The sequence below is a fragment of the Plasmodium vivax genome, chromosome 12, assembly GCF_000002415.2.
Source record: "Plasmodium vivax chromosome 12, whole genome shotgun sequence".
Lineage (NCBI taxonomy): Eukaryota > Apicomplexa > Aconoidasida > Haemosporida > Plasmodiidae > Plasmodium > Plasmodium vivax.
The window spans coordinates 1,923,559-1,941,734 of NC_009917.1; the positions used below are offsets into that span (position 1 = coordinate 1,923,559).

Below are 18,176 nucleotides of genomic sequence, written 5' to 3' on the forward strand. Positions count from 1 at the left end.
GGGGGGGCTCATGCAAAACTGACTATTCAAGACGTGCCGCTTGCGGATGAGCATGCGCGGGAAGGAACGTCCACAACTGTGTGTGCAGATATAGATCTGTTTGTCTGTGCATATGAGCAGATTAGCGGCGCAGAATAGGACCGGGCATAAATGGGTTTCTCCCCCCCTTATGGTAACAACGTGGGAAACTTCACATCAGTCAATGTGTTAAGCAAAGTTACATTTTTACATTTCATTTTTGCCGCACCCCCAAAAGATGAGAACGTTTAAGGGGGTCTCCCCTTTGGTAGCTCTCCAGCTGTGCCCTTTCCCCGACTTGTTCTGTTATGCTATCCAGCGGTAGGCTATCCAGCGGTAGGCTACACTTGACATTCGCTACTTTGCCTTCCGCGACTTTACCTTCCGCTACGCTATCACAGATGGGGCATTCTTTTTTGTAATGGAGAGCCCCAATTGGAGGGTGAATCATGAAGAGTACTTCCCCGGAGATGCTTCCCCGTCACGATTGTTAATATTTCTTCGATGCAGTTTCTGCGGAAATTTTCTTCAAATGGGACATAAGCCAACGGGACAAAGGGGTAAGAAATGGCACATGCACTTAAACATGCCTATCTGCTCATGCGCGTGCTTCCCATTTCGTCCGTTTGACACCTTCCCAGGGATGTGTCCTCGCGCAGTGCGCTCACGTGGAGTACTTTCGGTTTACAAAAACGGTAGCGAGGTTTTGATCAAAGGTTTTCTTTTTTTTTTTTTTTTTTTAATTTCTTGCGAGGGTGAAGTGCTTACCTTGTATATTTTGCTCATATGGGGGAATATTTAAAAAAAAAAAAAAAAAAAGCAACTATGGACGATACGAAGTTGCGTGCGCCCGGAAATACGCCGCAGCGGTGACGGAACGAGTTTCCAAAAATGTGCTCAGGGGCGTTAAAAAGGAATGCCTACGTGAATTGCGCTAAATGGGCGGCCGAACCCGAGCGCAGTAGTGAAGCGGCAAAGCGGCAACGCTGCGCAGCGGCAAAACACAATTGATGACGTGCTCGAGAGAGGAAACCCCCCCGCAGAGAACACTTTCATATCGCTGGCGCAGCAGCACCATTTAGCCCCCCTCCCGTTTAACTAACCAAAGGGAATTCGCGCCAAGTGCCGATGTAGAACAATCGCATCTGCTTTTTGCGCAAGGAGGGAAACCATTTGTGTGGCTCCCCCTTTAGGAATGCATCCCATCAGTATAAGCAAGTGCTCATTTAGCAAATATACATACCGCTCTGCATAGTAAGGTACAAAAGAAGGCACCGAAGGAGGCTGCCACATTTGTCATTAGGCTGCACCATTACCACCTCTGAGAAGCGCGAAAAGGGGTAGAGGGCCATTCCCTCCGTCGCAGATCATGGCAGCGTGGCGAACGTTCTGAATTGCAGACTCGAACTGATCGCGCCTCGCAGAAGGGTGAGGAGGCGCGCTGGAAGGAAGAGCCGCATATATGTATGTATATATACACATATTTGTGAGGGAGAAACGCTAACTTCATGCCCTGCATGCCCCCCCTGAGAGCGCCGCAAACTCCCACCACGCAGAACAACATGCACGAAGACCTAAAGGAACTGAGCAACTACAAATATGAAGAAGAGTCCGATGACAACTCGAGGACCTCCAACTCGGAAGACGACGACGAAATTGAAGAAGAAATTGACATTTACCTGAACAACATTAACGAAAATAACCTGAACAGTATTAACACGTATCTTATTCAGTACCCCCTGAGGCCAAAGTACAGGCCATATAACTACACAAACAACATCCAAAAGATATATGCTTGTAAAAACTATAGCAAATTGAAGCAAATAAAAAGTAAATGCAACACAAATGAAGAGACGTACATTTTCGAGTACAAACTGCACGAATATATGAAGGAGGAGGATTCGCACGACTCCATTACCATCTATAGGGACTCAGAAAATGAAAGGAATGTAAGCAGACTAATCAGCACCAGTGTTCTATGCGAATATATAACCAACTGCGTCTGCCTATTTCAATATAACGAAATTAAGAAGAAGAAAGAAATTTACATGGTCCCTTTGAAGCACATCTACCAGTTTAAGCCCTGTCATGATACCATCAAATTGGGTACGGATGTAGAAGGGGAGAGTAAACCCAGTGAACAACCTGCCCAGGCAAACAGTGCAAAAGAAAGTGCCGAACAGGGGGAGGGTAAGAAGTACCCAAGTGAAACCAACCAACCGGCTACTACAGCAGACCATCAATGGACCAGCATTGTAAATATTTATGAACCGGATTCGCTAGAGGCTCACGAAATGCTGGAGCTCTTCACCAATGTCAGCAACAAAAGGGACATTCTCAGTTGCAGGGATGACGCGGGGGGGAGTAGCACCGTCAATGATAACCCCGCCAGTGGTAACCCCGCCAGTGGTAACTCCGCCAGTGGTAACTCCGCCAGTGGTAACTCCTTGGGGGAGAGCCCCAATGGGGAAGCCCCCCAAATAAGGTTCCACAACGATGGACAGCTGTACCTAAATCATATGTGCAAAAACGCCAAGGAGGATAACACGAGTCATTTGCCTTCAGATGGAAATGTAAAGGACCGCAAGGCGAAGGACAGCAGCAGACACGGTAGCAGCGCTATGCAGAGAAACGAGGAAGACGTGAGCAACAGTCTCAATATGCTCTATTTCTTTTCGCTAAATCTGGATGAGCAAATTTTAAAAATAATGAGGCTGAAAAATGTTCAAAAATTTGGAGAAATTCAAAAAATCATAAAAAAAAATATCGACCAGGAAATTTTGCTCAACACGGTGCAGAAATACTGCGTGAATGTCCTGGGCCTGTGGATCATCAAGTCGAAGTACTTGTATAAATTTTTGAAAGGAAAGGAGCCGAAAGGGGAGGGTGAAAAGAAAGATAAACAGGGGGAAAATTTCTCCTACGTGGATTACAAAATAAGAGTTCGCGATTTATTACTGGTGATTATATTTAAGCAGGTAGAGCCCATTTTGCTGAAGCATGTGTATGACATACGGGTTGGGAAAAAGGGTCCCAACGATGCGAGGAGGGGAGGGGAAAACGATAAGCGCAGCGATGGGGATAGTAATAACCACCCTAGCAGAAATGCAGACCCCGATGGAGATTCCAAAAAAATCAACTCCTCAACGTCCATCCTGATGGAAAACTTCGAAAAGGCCACCAACCTACCCAATAATGCCCTCTCAGAGATGTTCCTCCCTCTGTGCGAATATAAATACACAGGGTACTTTTTCAAGCACAAAATGGACGAAGAATTTGTGAATAACCATACCCAGTTGTGTCTCTCCATTAATGAAAAGTGGAAAAAAAAAATGGTGAAAATTGCGAAAATTATTCAAACGTATAAAAATAGTAAAATCATAATTAACGACTACAAATTGGACATTAGGACTTTGGAAAAAAACATTACAGACGTGCTGCACAATAATTGCATTCATTTTGATGATATATATAATAGGATAAGGAAGGATGCCAAAAATACGAGCATTGATTTGCCCTTATTTATGAAAGCGTTAAATAACATCGCCCTGCAAATTAACAATATTTGGTTTTTGCGCATAGAAAACCAGAGCGAGTTCAACAAGTGCAGGAATGCTGTTATTAATATTTTCCAAACGAACCATAATTCTGTTTTTTCAAAAAATGAAATTGTGAAGCATGTGGAAATGTTCATCCAATCCTCCTTAACCATTCCTGATATTTATTTTAGGAACATCTTAAAGGAGTTCTGCGTTCAGAGGAATGGAGTGTATTTGTTTAAGGGCAACGACCAGCTGCGTGAGGGCGAGGCGGCTCGTTGCGCCTGAGTGGGGGGAATCCCACGTGGGTCTGGCGAAATGAGAAGCGAAAAGCGTAGCGAAATGCACAGCGAAATGCGCAGCGAAAAGTGGAGCAAAATGCACAGCGAATTGCACAGCGTAATGCGTGGTGCTTCCCTTTTTAGTAAACACAGCGTGTAATTTCGTTGGGACGGCGTCCTTTTTTACTTTTTTTTTTTTTTCCCCCCTCGCGTGGCGAAGCATCCACACAGAGCTGTGGTACGGCTTCCTTGTGTGTCCCTCCGTCAGTTTATCACTCACACACGCAGGTACACACCGGGTTAACCAAACTGTTGTGCGCGGTTGGAGCAGATATGCAATGCAGTTTTGCGCTCGGCATATGGCCCATTTTGAAACCTTACGTGATTATAAAGAAAATATATTTACGCACTTTTTTTAATTTAGCGAGATCACTGCCTTTTTTTTTTTTTTTTTTTCGTATTTACGGTGACGCTTTTTTAAAACTTTGCAAAAGTGGGCTGACAAACTTTGTCGGTAATTTTTTTGGGCCTACAAGTATCATTGTGAATCCCACTGGGCATACGCGCATCGTCCATGGCCGCTTATCGGAAAAATGGCATTGCCGCTAATGGTGACCGCTCGGGCAAAGCTCACCTCTATGCACACATCCTCTTTCCGCTTTTGCTGAAAAACGGCTCGGAAATAATTTCCAAGCGGCGTCCTACACCAGATTGTAGGAGTGCTAAAAGTATTTCCCTCTCATCAGCAAACGTACCTCGTGGAGGAAGTTTTTAAATCATCCTTCTGGGTAATTTGAGGAGCGTCTTTTTTTTTTTTTTTTTTTCTTCACTATGCGCCGCTTGGGATAGAAAATTATCTTTTTATTTTGTACATGTCCTGTGTTTTACGTGAGATGCGGAGGCGCCAAACGGGTTCTCACCATTATTCATAATAACTCGCTACTTAACTGGGAGTTACCCTCTTTCTTTATTCTTCACTTTTTCGTGTTATTTTATGTGTACTAGTACGCGGTTTCGGAGGGGACTTTTTTTTTTTTTTTTTTTTCTCGCAAAATCGTACACCTCTTCCTTCTTTTGGGCATTGAGGCATCCCCCGCGAGAGAAAATTTTTTTCCCTGCACGTCGCCTCACGAGAATGCGTAAAACTTTTTGACGTCATGAAACACACGAATGCGCTTTACACGTCCGCATAGGTCCATTTTTCCCTCCGCGAGTACGTACACGTGGGTGATGTATTCAACTGTATGCATTTGCATTTATCCGCTTTAAGGCTTCTCAATATCCATGAGTTGTTCGTATTTACCAGAAGTTTCCCCCCCGTGAAATCCCCGCCCCGTTTTTCCTCACCCTTTGGATGCACATCTAGCGGCAGTGGCATTTGCGGCAGGTATACCACGCAGGCACATGCGCAGGTAGGGCAATACATTTGTCTAGGAAGGCCTAAGAATGGCCATTTTGTGCGTGCCCTTTGGGGGCGTTTTTACGATTGGGGTGGGAGTTTTCCCAGCCCCTGCTTCGCGCGTGTTGGAAAGTTCACTCGGCATGCGGCTTCGTAACGCGGCATCTACACTCAGCTTCGTAACGCATCTTACCCCTTCTTGCCGCCCCCCCCCCCCGCAGCCACAATGCTGACGACGTATAACATCATCTGGAAGAAGGAGGAGGGCGAAGGCGCGAAGAACGAAAAGCGGTGCAAAGCGCTGAGCGAGCCGCCAGCAGGAAACGCGCACAGTGACAACCCCTCGCCCCTCTCCGAATTTGACCAACTGGTGAACGACGTGGAGGACCTGCTAGAAGAGCAGCAAATTAACGAAACGGAAAAGCTATACAAGGAATCAAAATCCCCCAATGAAAAGTTCAACAAAAAAAATAAGTTAAGTATCACCGATTTATCAGCCCAGTTATGGTGCGAGCAGCAACTGGAGTTAGTTTTAACAACGGGGAAAAGGAGAGAAACGGAAGCAATGCGATTAGGGATAGAAAGACATGAAGTGTTGGAAAAAGCAGATCACCTGATTATTGATGTGGAAGTGAACACAAGAGAAGAGTCGTTAGGATACCGTCTCCTCAACACAATTACGCTGTTAGGACAATTGTACGAATGTAAGAAGGCAAGAGAAGTGTGGGTTTTTGGGGTCATTAGAGGCTACGTATTGAGAGGCATCATTGACGAGCTAAGAATTGAATATGATAACGTTTCCAGGAGGGAATATTTAATCATTTCTGATACGAAGACGAGGAAGGAAAAAAAGGAACCAAGTCTTGCTCAGAAGAGGACGTCCGCTATACAAGTGCAAACGTATTGCCTACTGCTACAGCATTTGAGGAATGGCAAGGCGGATTTTAAGAAGCTGTTTGAAATATACGAATGCGATCCCAAGTTTGAATTTACCGCAACAGATTTGATAAAATATAAAAATTTGGAAAACTTATCCAGCGTAGTTAATTGCCTCTTTCTGAGACTTCCAAAGATTAAAGAAGAAATGGAAATCGTGTACGAGCACCAAGGGGTTGAATTCTCTCGAAATCACATCCCCTATTTTTACCACTCCACTTTGTATACGATTAACATTCTGCTGGACTACTGGGATGGCAAGCGCTCCTGCGACGTGGTGGAAAACTCGGACAAGTGGAAGTGCAGGTTCTGCGACTTCGTCCGGAACTGCGTCAGGTGCCCCCTGGACGCCTAGCACGTGGGGGGGAGCAGCAACCGGGGAGTAGCAGGGGGGAGCTACCGGTGAGGTTGCACAGCTGACACCGCGTTAGTGCGAACCGGTCCGAATGCCACTCACCGCGCCAAAGAGAAGTCCGTTTTTTCCGCGCACTTAAGCAGCGCCGTGTTTTTGTTTCACTCTCTACGAAAAAAAACTTTTTAATTTAAAAATTATTTTTTTTAAGGTTTAAAAAAGGTACTAAAAAAAAGGGGGGCATCCTCGTCATGCACACATTAGAAAAATGTAATTTTCGCAAATATATGCCCACGTGGTGAAGCAGTCGGGGGGTGTATACGCGGTATGTGAAAATAAGAGGAAGGCATATCAGACAAACGCAAGATACGCGACGCACACCTGGGGGGGTATCCGCTACCCCGCTGACAAAACAAACCATAGATAAAGCAAAAAAAAAAAAAAAAAGCAGCCAAAACAGAAGCGATGACTGGTGGTGAAGCGCTAAAAGTGCCTCCTCACCTGGAGCTGGCCCGCCTTACGAGTCGGCCTTCTCCTTGCAGAAGGACGGGTGCCCCCTACATGCTTCACCTCAGACGTGCCAAACTTACAAATGCGATGGTACGCCTTGAAAAACTGCCTCACAGCAGATATGACAATTTTCTTAAAAAGGTGATGATCCAATTTGGTTAAGAAGTAGTACGGGAAAATAAAATAATGCACATAATTTTTAAAACACTGATGGTGAAAATAAGTGAAGTTTGTGTGCAAATAATTTTTGGAGGGAAAATAGATATTCGTAAAAGTGTCCTTTTTTTCATTATCGTCATTTATGTAGCAATTTGTCATGTGGGTGAAAATATGTTTATCCATTTTGTTCCTTTTGTAGATATTTTCAAACAGCGAATTGGTCACTTGCTGCGTGACATTTTCGAAATAATTCACAAAATCGTCAATTTCGTCATTTGCATATTCATGATTAATATCAAATTGGGAGACATCATTAACGTTGACGCTGCTCCTGTTTTTATTTTCCTTCTGTATGTCATGGAGAATGCTCACTGTTTCATGCGGAATGCAAAAATTTTTAAATAAATTATTGTAATGCTGCATGTGGTCATCTTTTTTTTTTTTTTTTTTCCCCTTCATATTTTTCATTTGGCAGTTATGTTTTAAAGCCGACTCGATCACGGTTCTTTTCAGGACACAATTTTCACCAATTATTTTTTTTACATTTTCGAGCAGGTCATTCATGCGTACTGAGCTGTGGGCCGCTTTGTGCCTTTCGCCAAGCTGACCATCAGTCGCAGCAGCAGTGGCAGCAGCAGTAGCAGTTGCCGTAGCAGTGTCATTTTTTTCCTCCTCCGATTGGCTCACTCCACTGCAAACGTGTGCGTCTCCATTTTGCATTTTCTGGAACAACATTTCCGCTTCCCCAATTCCGTTGTCCAAAATGTCGTAACTGGGATCGTTATAAATGCACCTGTCGCTCAGTTGGTCAATCATGTTGGCACTAAAATTAAAACTGTATGTGTGCGCCTGGTCCTCCTCATCCTCGAGCAGGTTATTCAAATCCACGGCCACAGCATCAGTGTAGTAAAAGTCATTGTACTCATAAGAATAATCGAACAGAAATTTCTCTTTACAGAGGAAACACTCATTCGCTTGGTAATTATTCGTGTCCAGTATAGCCATTTTCTGTGTATAATTATTTTGTATATAACTATATAGCCTCTCTTCTATATTGTTAAAATTTGCATCGTCGCTGAGGTGATGGCTCATTTCGAAATAGTTGCTCCTCAGGTAGAAGAGAAACGTCTCCTTGAAGACGCTCGTTCGTTGGAAGTACTTCTCGTCGAAGATGTGCAGGAAGGAGCGCATTATCGTCTCCTCCGCCAGATCGTCCGTAGAGTAGTCTACGTTGCCCAATCTTTGCAGTTTCCCTCCCTCCATGGCGCCTTTGGAAGTGTCGATTTCATTACTGGGTCGGTTTATCCGGTTGGACTTTCCCTCCGAGGGCTCTTCTCCCCATTCGTCGCTGACCCTTTTGCCCACTTCCTGAAGAGGGGCTCCCCAATTGGCCGCCTCCGTTGGGGGCTCTCCCCGTTTCGCAGTTTCGCCTCGCGCGGTAATTTCACCCCGCTTCGTAATTTCACCCCGCTTCGTAGCTTCACCCCGCTTCGCCATTTCACCCCCCTTGGAGAGGGAAAAAAAAACGTTGATGGGGACCAGCTGCTTGGCTAGGTAGAACTCCCCACGTGTGCACAAATTCCAGACGTTACTCTGCACGGCAAGTTTATTTCCACACGCGGCATCCTCCTGGGCGTACGTGTTCATAAAAAGGTTGCCCATCCCTTTGGCGGCCGCAATATTGGCAAAAGAATTACTACTGGTGACTTGCTGCCCATACATTTCCGTAACCGGTCTGACTAAAAAATTCTGTATGCTCCTCCGAGGGATCCAGGAGGGGAAAACGTAACTGCTGATATCTTTGATCTCTAAACACTGCAGGATATTTTTAAACATAACTTCCCCATCGATGTAGCTTATGTGCACGTTGTTATCCTCAGTCACGGTGTAATAATTGGACAGGTTCACATCGTACGTGTTTTGGTTTCCATAGATAAAATCAAAGAAGTTAATCTCCCCGTCGTTTCCGCCGCCGCTGTTCCTGTTGCCGCTTCCGTTTCCGCTTCCACCCCCGTTGTTGTCACTGTCCGAGGAAGAGCCATTATCGTCATCTTCCACATTACGCAATTTTTTTTTCTTCTTCTCATTTTTTCCATTCTGCGCGTCGTTCCGCTTTGCCCAAAAGAAATTATCCATTTCGTTGGACTTTGTTCCAAAATGGAATACGTCCTGTACGCTTTTGTCGAAGGGGGCGTCTTCTACTTCCTTCAGTTCGGGCCCCCCCGAGGATATGTAAAAGGCCAACGTTTCAGGGGGGGGTTCTCTTTTCCTCTGCGCAGGGTTGTTTGCCTTCCTCGCATGGGCCCCCCAGTTGGGATCCCCCCCCGGGGCACGCTTATCAGAGGTATACTCACCAGTATACTCACCAGGGGCATTTTCCACATCACCAGGCTCCCCCTCGTCTGTCAAATCGATTACACGCGATGCGAAATTCGCCTCGTGGTTCTCCCTCCTGGCGCTCTTCAAACGGGCCGAATCACTCACACCTTCGTAGTTCCTCAGTTCGTACTTCCCCTCTTCGTAGTTCCTCACTTGGTAGTCCCTCACTTCGTACTTCCCCTCCACATGGACGGTCTTCCGGTCGGCCTCCCACTTGGCATTATAATTAAAGGAATTACAATTTTTGGTAACCACATTTTCATACACATCCTCAAAAATGGAATACTCCTTACAGATGAAAAACTCAATGGACATACTCATATGATCTAGAAAAATGATTTTCTTTCTGTTCCTATTGGTACCTGGTTTTTCTGCCCCGACATTTGTGTAGTACTTATTTTTTTGGTAATGATTTTCCAAATGGTTTAGCTTCTCTAAGCTCGAGCTGAATCGTAGGCCGCACGTAAAACACTGAAAAGTTTTTTCTTTAAAGTAGCTCCTAAAGATTTCCTTTAGCGAATGTGCATTCACTTGAAATTCGTCAATGTTGGCTAGTACTTCTAAATTTTTTTCTTCCTTTTCATTTTCCTTCTGTTCATTTTGTAACTGCGTGACGAGGGACACTAGCAGCAGGATGTCGTACGTGGACAGGTCATCGATGTAGAGTATTTGGTTGGAGACGCTATTAAGTATTCTTTTTCCGAAGGCGGGGATTCTACTGCTCCCTCGAGGGGGGCCTCCTAACTGTTCCTCACCCGCTATGTGGTAATTATTAACGCTGTTATCACCGCTAATGAGGTGCATATTTTTCCCACTTTGAGGGTTCACCGCCCCGCTGCCTCTTCCCCAGTCTGCACTCTTCTCCCCCACGGGGACTACATGCGCCTCCATTTCACCCACCCCCTTCTTCCTTATAAGTGCATCGCTACTGGCATTCACTCCACTCTTGGCATAACTGTATAACCCGTTGGTACACCTCTCCGTAGAACTCTCAAAACAGATGTTCCTATCGATGATGTCATTGCACTGTATGCTGCAAAATTTTCTGCTCACGTGCAAAATGTCATGTTCGTTTGTTAAATGGTCGCTGAAGAGGAAGTTGTAAATGCTTCTTAACTCCTTTACTTGACTGATGTACTTGTCCATATCTTTAAAGTGGTCTATGCAGACGTCATTTTCACTTAACCTTTGTTTTTTTAGCGATTCGAAATTTTCATATAGTGATACTTTGGCTCGCTTGTTCACATGGCCAAGGTTGTCCCCCCTGGCGTATTCTTCCTCCAGCATTTTTCTCTTTTGCGCGATGAAGAAGTTGCTATACGGGATGGTGTTTATGCTGCTCTTCGTGGCGTACTTGCTTAGTATTTCTTCGTCCATTTTGTGTAACGTGGGGGGGAAGGGGGAAAAAGCAGGGAGGGGGTAACAAACGAGAGGGGATTGCTAAGCGGGTGTTCTACGCGGGCATCCTACGCAGGCTCCTACGCGGCAAATAACCCGCCTGCGATTTTGTTTCCCCTCTTCGGCTCCGCGACTCGGCGTGCGACTTAATCCCCTGCTATGTGCGTCCCCCTCTGCGTACAATAACACAGGCAAGCAGGCAAATGTTCCCTCTGAAAATTGCGCCTCACCCATTTGAGCACAACGCGAGAAGAATGTGGCTGACTACGTGCGCGCAGTTCGAAGAGGATTATTGCGAAGGGGACAGGTGGAGGATCTCCTCGACAGCGTAACTTCATGCAGTGTTATTGCTTATAATATGTACACCTGTGAGTACGTGTACAATATGCTCGCCAAAAGAAAAAAAAATCAACACGGAAAAAAAAAGAGATATCCTACAGAAAAACGTCATTCCGTTTTGGATATTTTGCCCAGCCGCTTTATCACAATGGCTAAATGGCCAAGAAGGGGCTCCCCTTCAAAATTGCGGGGGTAACTTCAAGCTGTACATTCATCGCTCGGGTTGAAGTCATCCTTCGCAAAAAAAATGTTACTTCGTTGAAAATGTATGCACTTGAAAAAATTTCCTTTTTTTTTTTTTTTACAGCAATTTTGTTACAAAGAGTAGCGGCACTTTTGTACCTTTTGCGCATGTGCGAAAAAAACAGCGACTGCAAAAAATTAAAAAGTTTAAGAACTGCAGAAACTGTCGGAACAGCAAAGTTTAAAAAAAGGGGGGGTATCGAATGCGGCATTTAAAAAGAGGCAAACCAGTTTATAAACTTCAAAAAAAAGTAATAAGTAAAAGACTTATGTGTGTCAAAAGGGGTCAGCACAAAACTGATGCGCGTCAAAGTGATTGCCACAAAACTGCTCCAGCTGCAGGAAGACGCCTGCGCGCGAACCCCAGATCGACAAATGACTCGATGTGACGTTTTCCCCGTTGGGATGCCCCCAAAGGAAAGATCCGTGTGCACACGAAATGGATGCATCGGGACAAAACAAATTTGCGTTTCGCAGTTGACAAGGGGTCCAAATGGTGAGGGAGATGCAGATGGAAATTGAGAAGTATACGGCCTGCGAGGGGCCGTGGTGGAGAAAGGAATTTACGCGGAGTTCATTCCCCGTGGACGCGAAGGTGCTAACTGAGCTTTTTGATCGTACCTGTAGGGGGTGTAAAGAGAGGGAATAGGCAAACATATTAATCGCCTCGAAGGTTGCTACTCTGTCGCTTCTGTGGAGTGCCCCCCCCATTCGTGAGGGCATTTCTACTCCCTACAATGCGCCCTCAATGGCATAGCCAAGTTGTGCTCTACATAAATGAGCTCATTTTGTGTACTCCTCAGGGGGTCCCATCCCTCTGTAGACTCCCCCTCTCCTGCAAGTACCGTTTCGCAGGATGGCGTATTCCTCCTTGTTAGGTAGAATCTCCTTCCTTCGCCCATCGCAAAATAAAATTTGCGTGTGCCCATCGGTGTATTTGCAGTCTATTTGGCCATTCGGAAATCTGGCAAAAAAAGGGGGGAAAAAATGAGGGCAAAAAAAAGACATTTCTTTGCTGACCCCGAACTTAATCAAAGAGTGCACTTCAAAGCGGGTAATAAAATTGTCCCTTTTCTTCTTACTTATTCAGTTGGCACTTATTCGGTATGTTCACTTGGTATATGCCTTTGTTGACAAAGCGGAATAGCTGCGGAAAAACGGTCGAGGGGGTAATTTTTTGAGCTTGTGAGGAGTGCACCCATTGGGGAATTCTACATCTGCGGTAGACACGCTGGTCACACCTCATTGTGGGCACCCATCCTTCCTCCCTTACCGTGTACGAATTAGGCAACTGCGCACGGTAGTCCTTACTGGGGTAAAGATAAATGGTCAAATTCGTGGGGTCCACAATTTTCTTGTTTCTGTTTTTCTCAATGATTCGTAAGCCGTCTTCAAATAACGTTTCCACCTTGCCATCGACAAACGCCTGTCTATATTTCATCTTCTTGGTCGACGAGAAAATCGATTCGATCACATTTTCGCAGCTGTTAAATAATTCGTCAAAATTGAAATTTATTATGAAGTCCCAGTTTTTGCCAAAGGGGTTTAAGTGGTCGTTGCCCAGGGGAGATATCTTCGAGCGGGTTCTCCAATCTGCGTTATTCTTTGCAGACTCGTCGTCGTTGCTGCTTCGTCCGATGGTGCTGTTCCTTTTCAGTTCACCGCTGAGTGTGCTGTTCCTATTTAGTTCACCGCTGCGTGTGTTTAATGCGGATGGTCCTTCCCCCCCATGACGTCTAAACGGCGTGTTGCCCATCGTGGGGACGTTGCTACTTGTGCCAGTTTTTGCTCTATCATTTGGTGTGGTCTCCTTTCCATTTTTTGACGCCCTGGATGGGTAATCACCCTTCGTATGGAATCCCATCTCGTTCGTCAGCCTGTGAGAAATGGATTTGGAAAGGTTGCAGTTTGATTTACCTATCACTGGGGGAGGATACCTTATGGGGGTAGATATTCCCCCTGATGGTTTACTCTTGGGAGCTTTTGTCGAGGCCCCCCTGGATGAGACATACCTTTCCGCTGAAACGTTCATGGGTGCATCCCCATGGACTCTTCCCAGTGGGACCCCTGCATCTTGTTCCGTTTCACCTCGTTCCGTTCCACCTCGTCCCTTTTCATCTCCCCCAGTTTGCTTATCCCGCTTGGGGTAGTCCGTTAGAAAGGAGGCCTTCCCGAGCTGTTCGTGGGGCTCCCTTCTTTCTTCCTCCTCGTTTGTGAAGCCACTATTGTAAGACAATTTGTCATTTATTTTGCTGGAGTGGTCAAAAAAGTACTTTCTAAAAATTTTATTATGTTCATTCGTAGTAAGGCTACTGCTGTCTTCCTCGTTGTATACGGTGTCCCTGTTTGGGGCATTTCTATTCTTCTCTAAAAGGAGTTTCATTTTTTTTAAATTTTTATCTATAGACGCCTCATCCTTTGCGGCGCTGTTCCCAACCTTCATGTCATTTTTGTGCACGAATAAATCGTTAAGCGTAATTTTTTTTTTCCCTTTCAACTCTTTTGGTGACACTACAGAGGGGTCTCCTTCGCGAAGTGCATTTTTGTGGACTGTTTTATCATCGCTGCTGACGGGTTTATATAACGAATCCGATTCGCTTGCCGGTCTTCCGCTTCCCCCCTTTGGCTTGCTCTTCACGGGGGTGGAACTTCCTGAGCAGTCCGAAAAATGCGGCAAACTCGTCGCATCGGCACTTTTTACCATCTTCTCCTGAACGACATTTGTGGCTAACTTCATGATGGTTTTCTGCTGGTAATTTTCTAGCTTACTTCTATATTCGTCCGAAATTTTTAACTCCGTTTTGAGTTTTTCATTTTCAATTTTTAAACTTTCGACTTGTTTTCTCAATTTGTCAGCAGTTATTTTGTGCTGCCTCTTTTCCGCTGTCAGTTTTTCTTCCAATTCTTTAATTTTATTTTTGAACATTGCCACTTCGTTGGTTAGTTTTCTTTTGCTCATGATGATGCTCCTCTGTTTGTCTACTTCACTTTCAATTCTTTTTTTTTCTTTGTTCCACTTTTTTTTTTCTTCTTCCAAATTTTTTATCATTTTTTTTTTTTCCTCTTCCATTCTGTTTTTCATTTCTTCTCTCTCAAGTTCTATTTCTGCACTTTTCGCAATGAGCTCATATTCTAGCTTCTTCACTTTATCTTGTTCCCTTTCTAATTTGTTAATTTGGTTGTTTAATTCTTTTCCTAGCTCCTTCAGTTGGTCACTGTTGCTTTGTTCGGCAAGCTCCTCATGGTTAGGCGGCGCGTCTTTTTTTCTACCACCTTTATCGCTAGAGCGTTTCCTTCCCGTGGTATCTCCCTCCGCTTCGCCCTTCTTCTTTTTCTCTTTTTTGTGCCTATCCTTTATAATCGCTACGATTCCTTTCTTCTTTGCGTCCCCCTTTTTGTCGTTTGCCCTGTCCGTATCATCCCACGATTCTTCATCATTCAAGTCGACGCAGATGTCCGTGCTGTCATTGCTGTTGCATGCGGCAGTTGCAGTTGCAGTCGCAGCTGGAGCGGCATTTTTCCTTCCCTTGTTGGCAAAAATGGAGTCGCTATCCGAGCTGCTACGAGCAGAGTCGTCCCTTTTTTTTAGTTCGTTTGAAGAATCCCCACGAGAGTTCTTCTTAGGTGAGGCCAAACTGTTCGATGCTTTCCCGCTATGGCCGCTACTGGTGCGTCTTTTTTGAAAGCCCTCAAGGTTGGTGCCTCCTCGGGGGGTCTTCTCCTCCTTTTTCTTACTACTATTTTTTACTTTCAAATTGTTCTTCATAGATTCTGAAGTGGCGTCACTGTCTTTTTTGGTGGGGGTTGTTTTTCTAACTGGTGTGTCCGTGGTGTGCTCGGCGTGACTACCTATTCTGTTGACCCCTTTTTTTTTGCCTTCACCATGGGAGCGGTACCCCCTCACGCTGCTCTTCGAATTAACCCCCAAAGAATCTGCGTTACTGTCGTTTTCACTACTACGCAAAAGGACTCTTCTGTTTTTTTTCCCACTGTCATTAAGCTTACTTAAACTTAGGCTGCTGCTCGCCTTCGAAAGGTTGTAGTCGTGGGAGTTATGAAAAGACTCCTCGTCGTTAGAGTTACCTTTGGTCATGCTGCTCTCATAACCCTTGTTGTTGCCCAAAGAGGTGTCCCTTCCTTTGATGCTCTTCCCAGCATACACATCGTCTGCGCTCTCGTGGGAGTGTCTACTTTGGTACGAAAAATTCCCGACAGCTGTTCGGCTTCTATTACTATAAAGTGGGTTCATTTCTTCTGGCATGTCCCCATTTGAGAGGCCCACTGCTTCTCCCTCGTTCCTTTCATTGCTCCCTCCTGAGGAGTTACCACCCCTTTTGAAGTAACCCATGTCTTTGCTTCCCCCTTCCGATTCGCTTATTCCCATTTGCTCCTTCAAAAAGGAGGAGAAGGGGCTATCCGTTTGCGCGCCGAACTTCTCCCCATAGTCGCCAGTTCGACTCTTCATGATGGAGAAGCCTGCACTGCTGTTACTGTGCTGCATGTGATGTGCCTTTCCGTTTGGGGAAATTCCTTTGTAGTCTTCACAGATGCTATACCCACTATGCAGAAAGGCCGCGCTCCTCTGGGGGGTTATATCACACTCGTTGGAAAAATTGGCGCCGTCTCCATTCCCGTAGTCGCCATAAGGATCACCATCGAGGCAGTCTACGCCATTCCCGTAACTTGCCGCGTCGTTGCTATTTATCTTATCCCACAACTCCATGGATGACTTGTCCATAGGAAATAAATTGCCCGACGGACCTTCAGCGTTAACCGATTCGTTGTTACTGCTGGTGAATTCTAATTTATCTAAAAATTGTGCATCGTCATTTTCTTTGCAGAAGTTATCATCATATGGGTAGCTACTCTCCTTTTCATCGTGCGGGCGTTTTTCTAGCTCTTCGTAAATGTCCTTAAATAAGAATAGTTCCTGATCGGTTTTTTTGCTTTCGCCTAGTTTGTCACTGATGGGGTCGTCTGCTTGGTCCCCGGGGTGGTGACCATCTGTATGATTTTCGTGGTGGTCTTCATCCATTTGGTCGACTGATTGGTCTACCCCCTCTCGTGGGCCATTTCCTTTGGAGCTACCTCCCCTCTCGCTTGATCGGCTAAATTTTAAATGGAGGTCTCCCTTCTCCTCCTTGGAAGTTTCCAACTCATTGATAAAATTTAAATCGCTCCTACTTAGCTGCGCTTCCTCGGCATTACTCATTTTGGTGTTATCATCTGTGCAGAAAAATATACTTTGCTTTGATTCTTCTTTACTTAATTTTTTTTTTATATTTTTTTCGAGGCTCTGTGTATATTCTAGTTCCTCGAAAGTGTCGTTGGTCCAGTTCTCCTCATACACATCGTAATAGTCGTCAAACTCCTCATTGCGTTTTTTCATTTTATTTCCCTCGTGCGTTTAATTGTAGATTCCACGAGGGGGGGAGGGTGTGTGCTGTCGCGGGTATACACATGTGCAGCTGGAGACATGTTGGTATACATGTGTACACACATTCGCTACAGGTACAACGTTCACAAGTCGGCAACAGGGTGGAGGGAAGAATGCCTCGGCTTTCCCCTTGCCCTCTTTCTTCGCACGCTTAGGCCTCTTTAACAAATGCGTTAACGGCAAGCATGTTTTATTCCAGCAGTTTTGCAAATGTCACCTTAATTTATCGTTCACTCTTCAGTTTCGTTTGTGCGTTCGTTTGCTTCTCACACTTTGTTTGACTAGCTATTCCTCTTTCCCCTTTCGCTTTTTTTTTTTTTTTTTTTTTTTAAAAAATAGTTAACAGGGCCCAAAATATCCAATCAGTAATGGCAGAGACAAAATTGAAGGAAGTGGGCATGAAAAATGTCCTGCAAAAATAGTAGAATGGAAATTTAAGTATGCGTGATGCTTGAAAGGGAATTTAACCCTGTTGTGAACGTTTCTGGGTCATATGTCTTTTTCCCTTTTGTCATCACTGCGGACGGGGATTTAACAAATTTGGGATCGCATATTCGTAAAGGAAACTCCCCTACGGTATGGCAAAAAAAAAAAATAAAATAAGCAGGAACATAAACAAGCAAGTACGCAGGAAAATGACAAAAAGGAAAAATGTGCATACGTTTAAAAACAAATTAATTGACTTCAATCAGTGAACGCGGCGCAAAAAATTGAGGATAAAAAAATGTATGCCTTTTTTCCACATGCCGGAGAGCGCACTCCGCGAATATGCTAAATGCCGCAGAGGGGGTCAACTACATTGTTGTTACGTAAAAAAAAAAGGTTTTTTTTTAGCAAATTGTTTCTGTTCCTTTTTCTCGTTAACGTAGAGGCATTTCGAAAGAATGAATAAAAATTAAATCTGCTGAAAAAAAAAAAAAAATTAGGATGCTCTCCCCTGTATATGTTCACTTTTGAAGTGGGAGTACCACACGTTGTTGTTTCATATTAATGGGGAAAACGTGCTTGGTGAAGGAAGAATGAACAAAAAAATGAGCGAAGTTTGATTTCCTTTCCGCCTTTACAACGTTGGAAAAGCGATTCTGAGTGTTTTCCTTTTTTTTTGAAGCAACGTTTGATAAAGCTAGAAGGGTAACTAAACCCACGTTGTCACGGCTGGCCATAATTCCTTGGCAGTTTTCACGTA

The 18,176-nt window shown here is 44.7% G+C and overlaps 4 protein-coding genes across 4 annotated transcripts, besides 13 other annotated features; 2 read left to right on the forward strand and 2 right to left on the reverse strand.

Moving 5' to 3' along the window:
• Positions 1–945: 945 nt before the first annotated feature.
• Positions 946–968: a microsatellite.
• Positions 967–4,244, forward strand: PVX_117525 (hypothetical protein, conserved). The gene has a single exon (XM_001615749.1). The coding sequence runs from the start codon at positions 1,527–1,529 to the stop codon at positions 3,843–3,845; it is 2,319 nt and encodes a 772-aa protein (XP_001615799.1). The 5' UTR covers positions 967–1,526; the 3' UTR covers positions 3,846–4,244.
• Positions 2,000–2,042: a microsatellite.
• A 148-nt stretch (positions 4,245–4,392) lies between the features above and the next one.
• Positions 4,393–4,416: a microsatellite.
• A 498-nt stretch (positions 4,417–4,914) lies between these two features.
• On the forward strand, positions 4,915–6,528 carry PVX_117530 (hypothetical protein, conserved; the record flags this gene model as incomplete). Its single annotated transcript, XM_001615750.1, has 2 exons — positions 4,915–5,250; positions 5,459–6,528. Exon 2 carries the CDS (start codon positions 5,464–5,466, stop codon positions 6,526–6,528), a length of 1,065 nt encoding a protein of 354 aa, XP_001615800.1. The 5' UTR covers positions 4,915–5,250; positions 5,459–5,463.
• Positions 5,077–5,101: a microsatellite.
• Positions 5,963–6,033: a microsatellite.
• Positions 6,529–6,575: 47 nt separating the features above from the next.
• Positions 6,576–6,599: a microsatellite.
• A 409-nt stretch (positions 6,600–7,008) lies between these two features.
• On the reverse strand, positions 7,009–10,950 carry PVX_117535 (hypothetical protein, conserved; the record flags this gene model as incomplete). Its single annotated transcript, XM_001615751.1, has 1 exon — positions 7,009–10,950. One exon carries the CDS (start codon positions 10,948–10,950, stop codon positions 7,009–7,011), a length of 3,942 nt encoding a protein of 1,313 aa, XP_001615801.1.
• Positions 7,824–7,875: a microsatellite.
• Positions 8,407–8,426: a microsatellite.
• Positions 8,779–8,854: a microsatellite.
• Positions 8,982–9,075: a microsatellite.
• Positions 10,533–10,668: a microsatellite.
• Positions 10,951–12,151: 1,201 nt separating the features above from the next.
• On the reverse strand, positions 12,152–16,942 carry PVX_117540 (hypothetical protein, conserved; the record flags this gene model as incomplete). Its single annotated transcript, XM_001615752.1, has 4 exons — positions 12,152–12,174; positions 12,399–12,517; positions 12,636–12,700; positions 12,827–16,942. 4 exons carry the CDS (start codon positions 16,940–16,942, stop codon positions 12,152–12,154), a joined length of 4,323 nt encoding a protein of 1,440 aa, XP_001615802.1.
• Positions 13,832–13,868: a microsatellite.
• Positions 14,455–14,519: a microsatellite.
• Positions 16,943–18,176: the final 1,234 nt, after the last annotated feature.

What these genes read in the sequence shown, in the direction of transcription:
- PVX_117525 (XM_001615749.1), top strand. Translation starts at nt 1,527, where the DNA reads ATGCCCTGCATGCCCCCCCTGAGAGCGCCGCAAACTCCCACCACGCAG.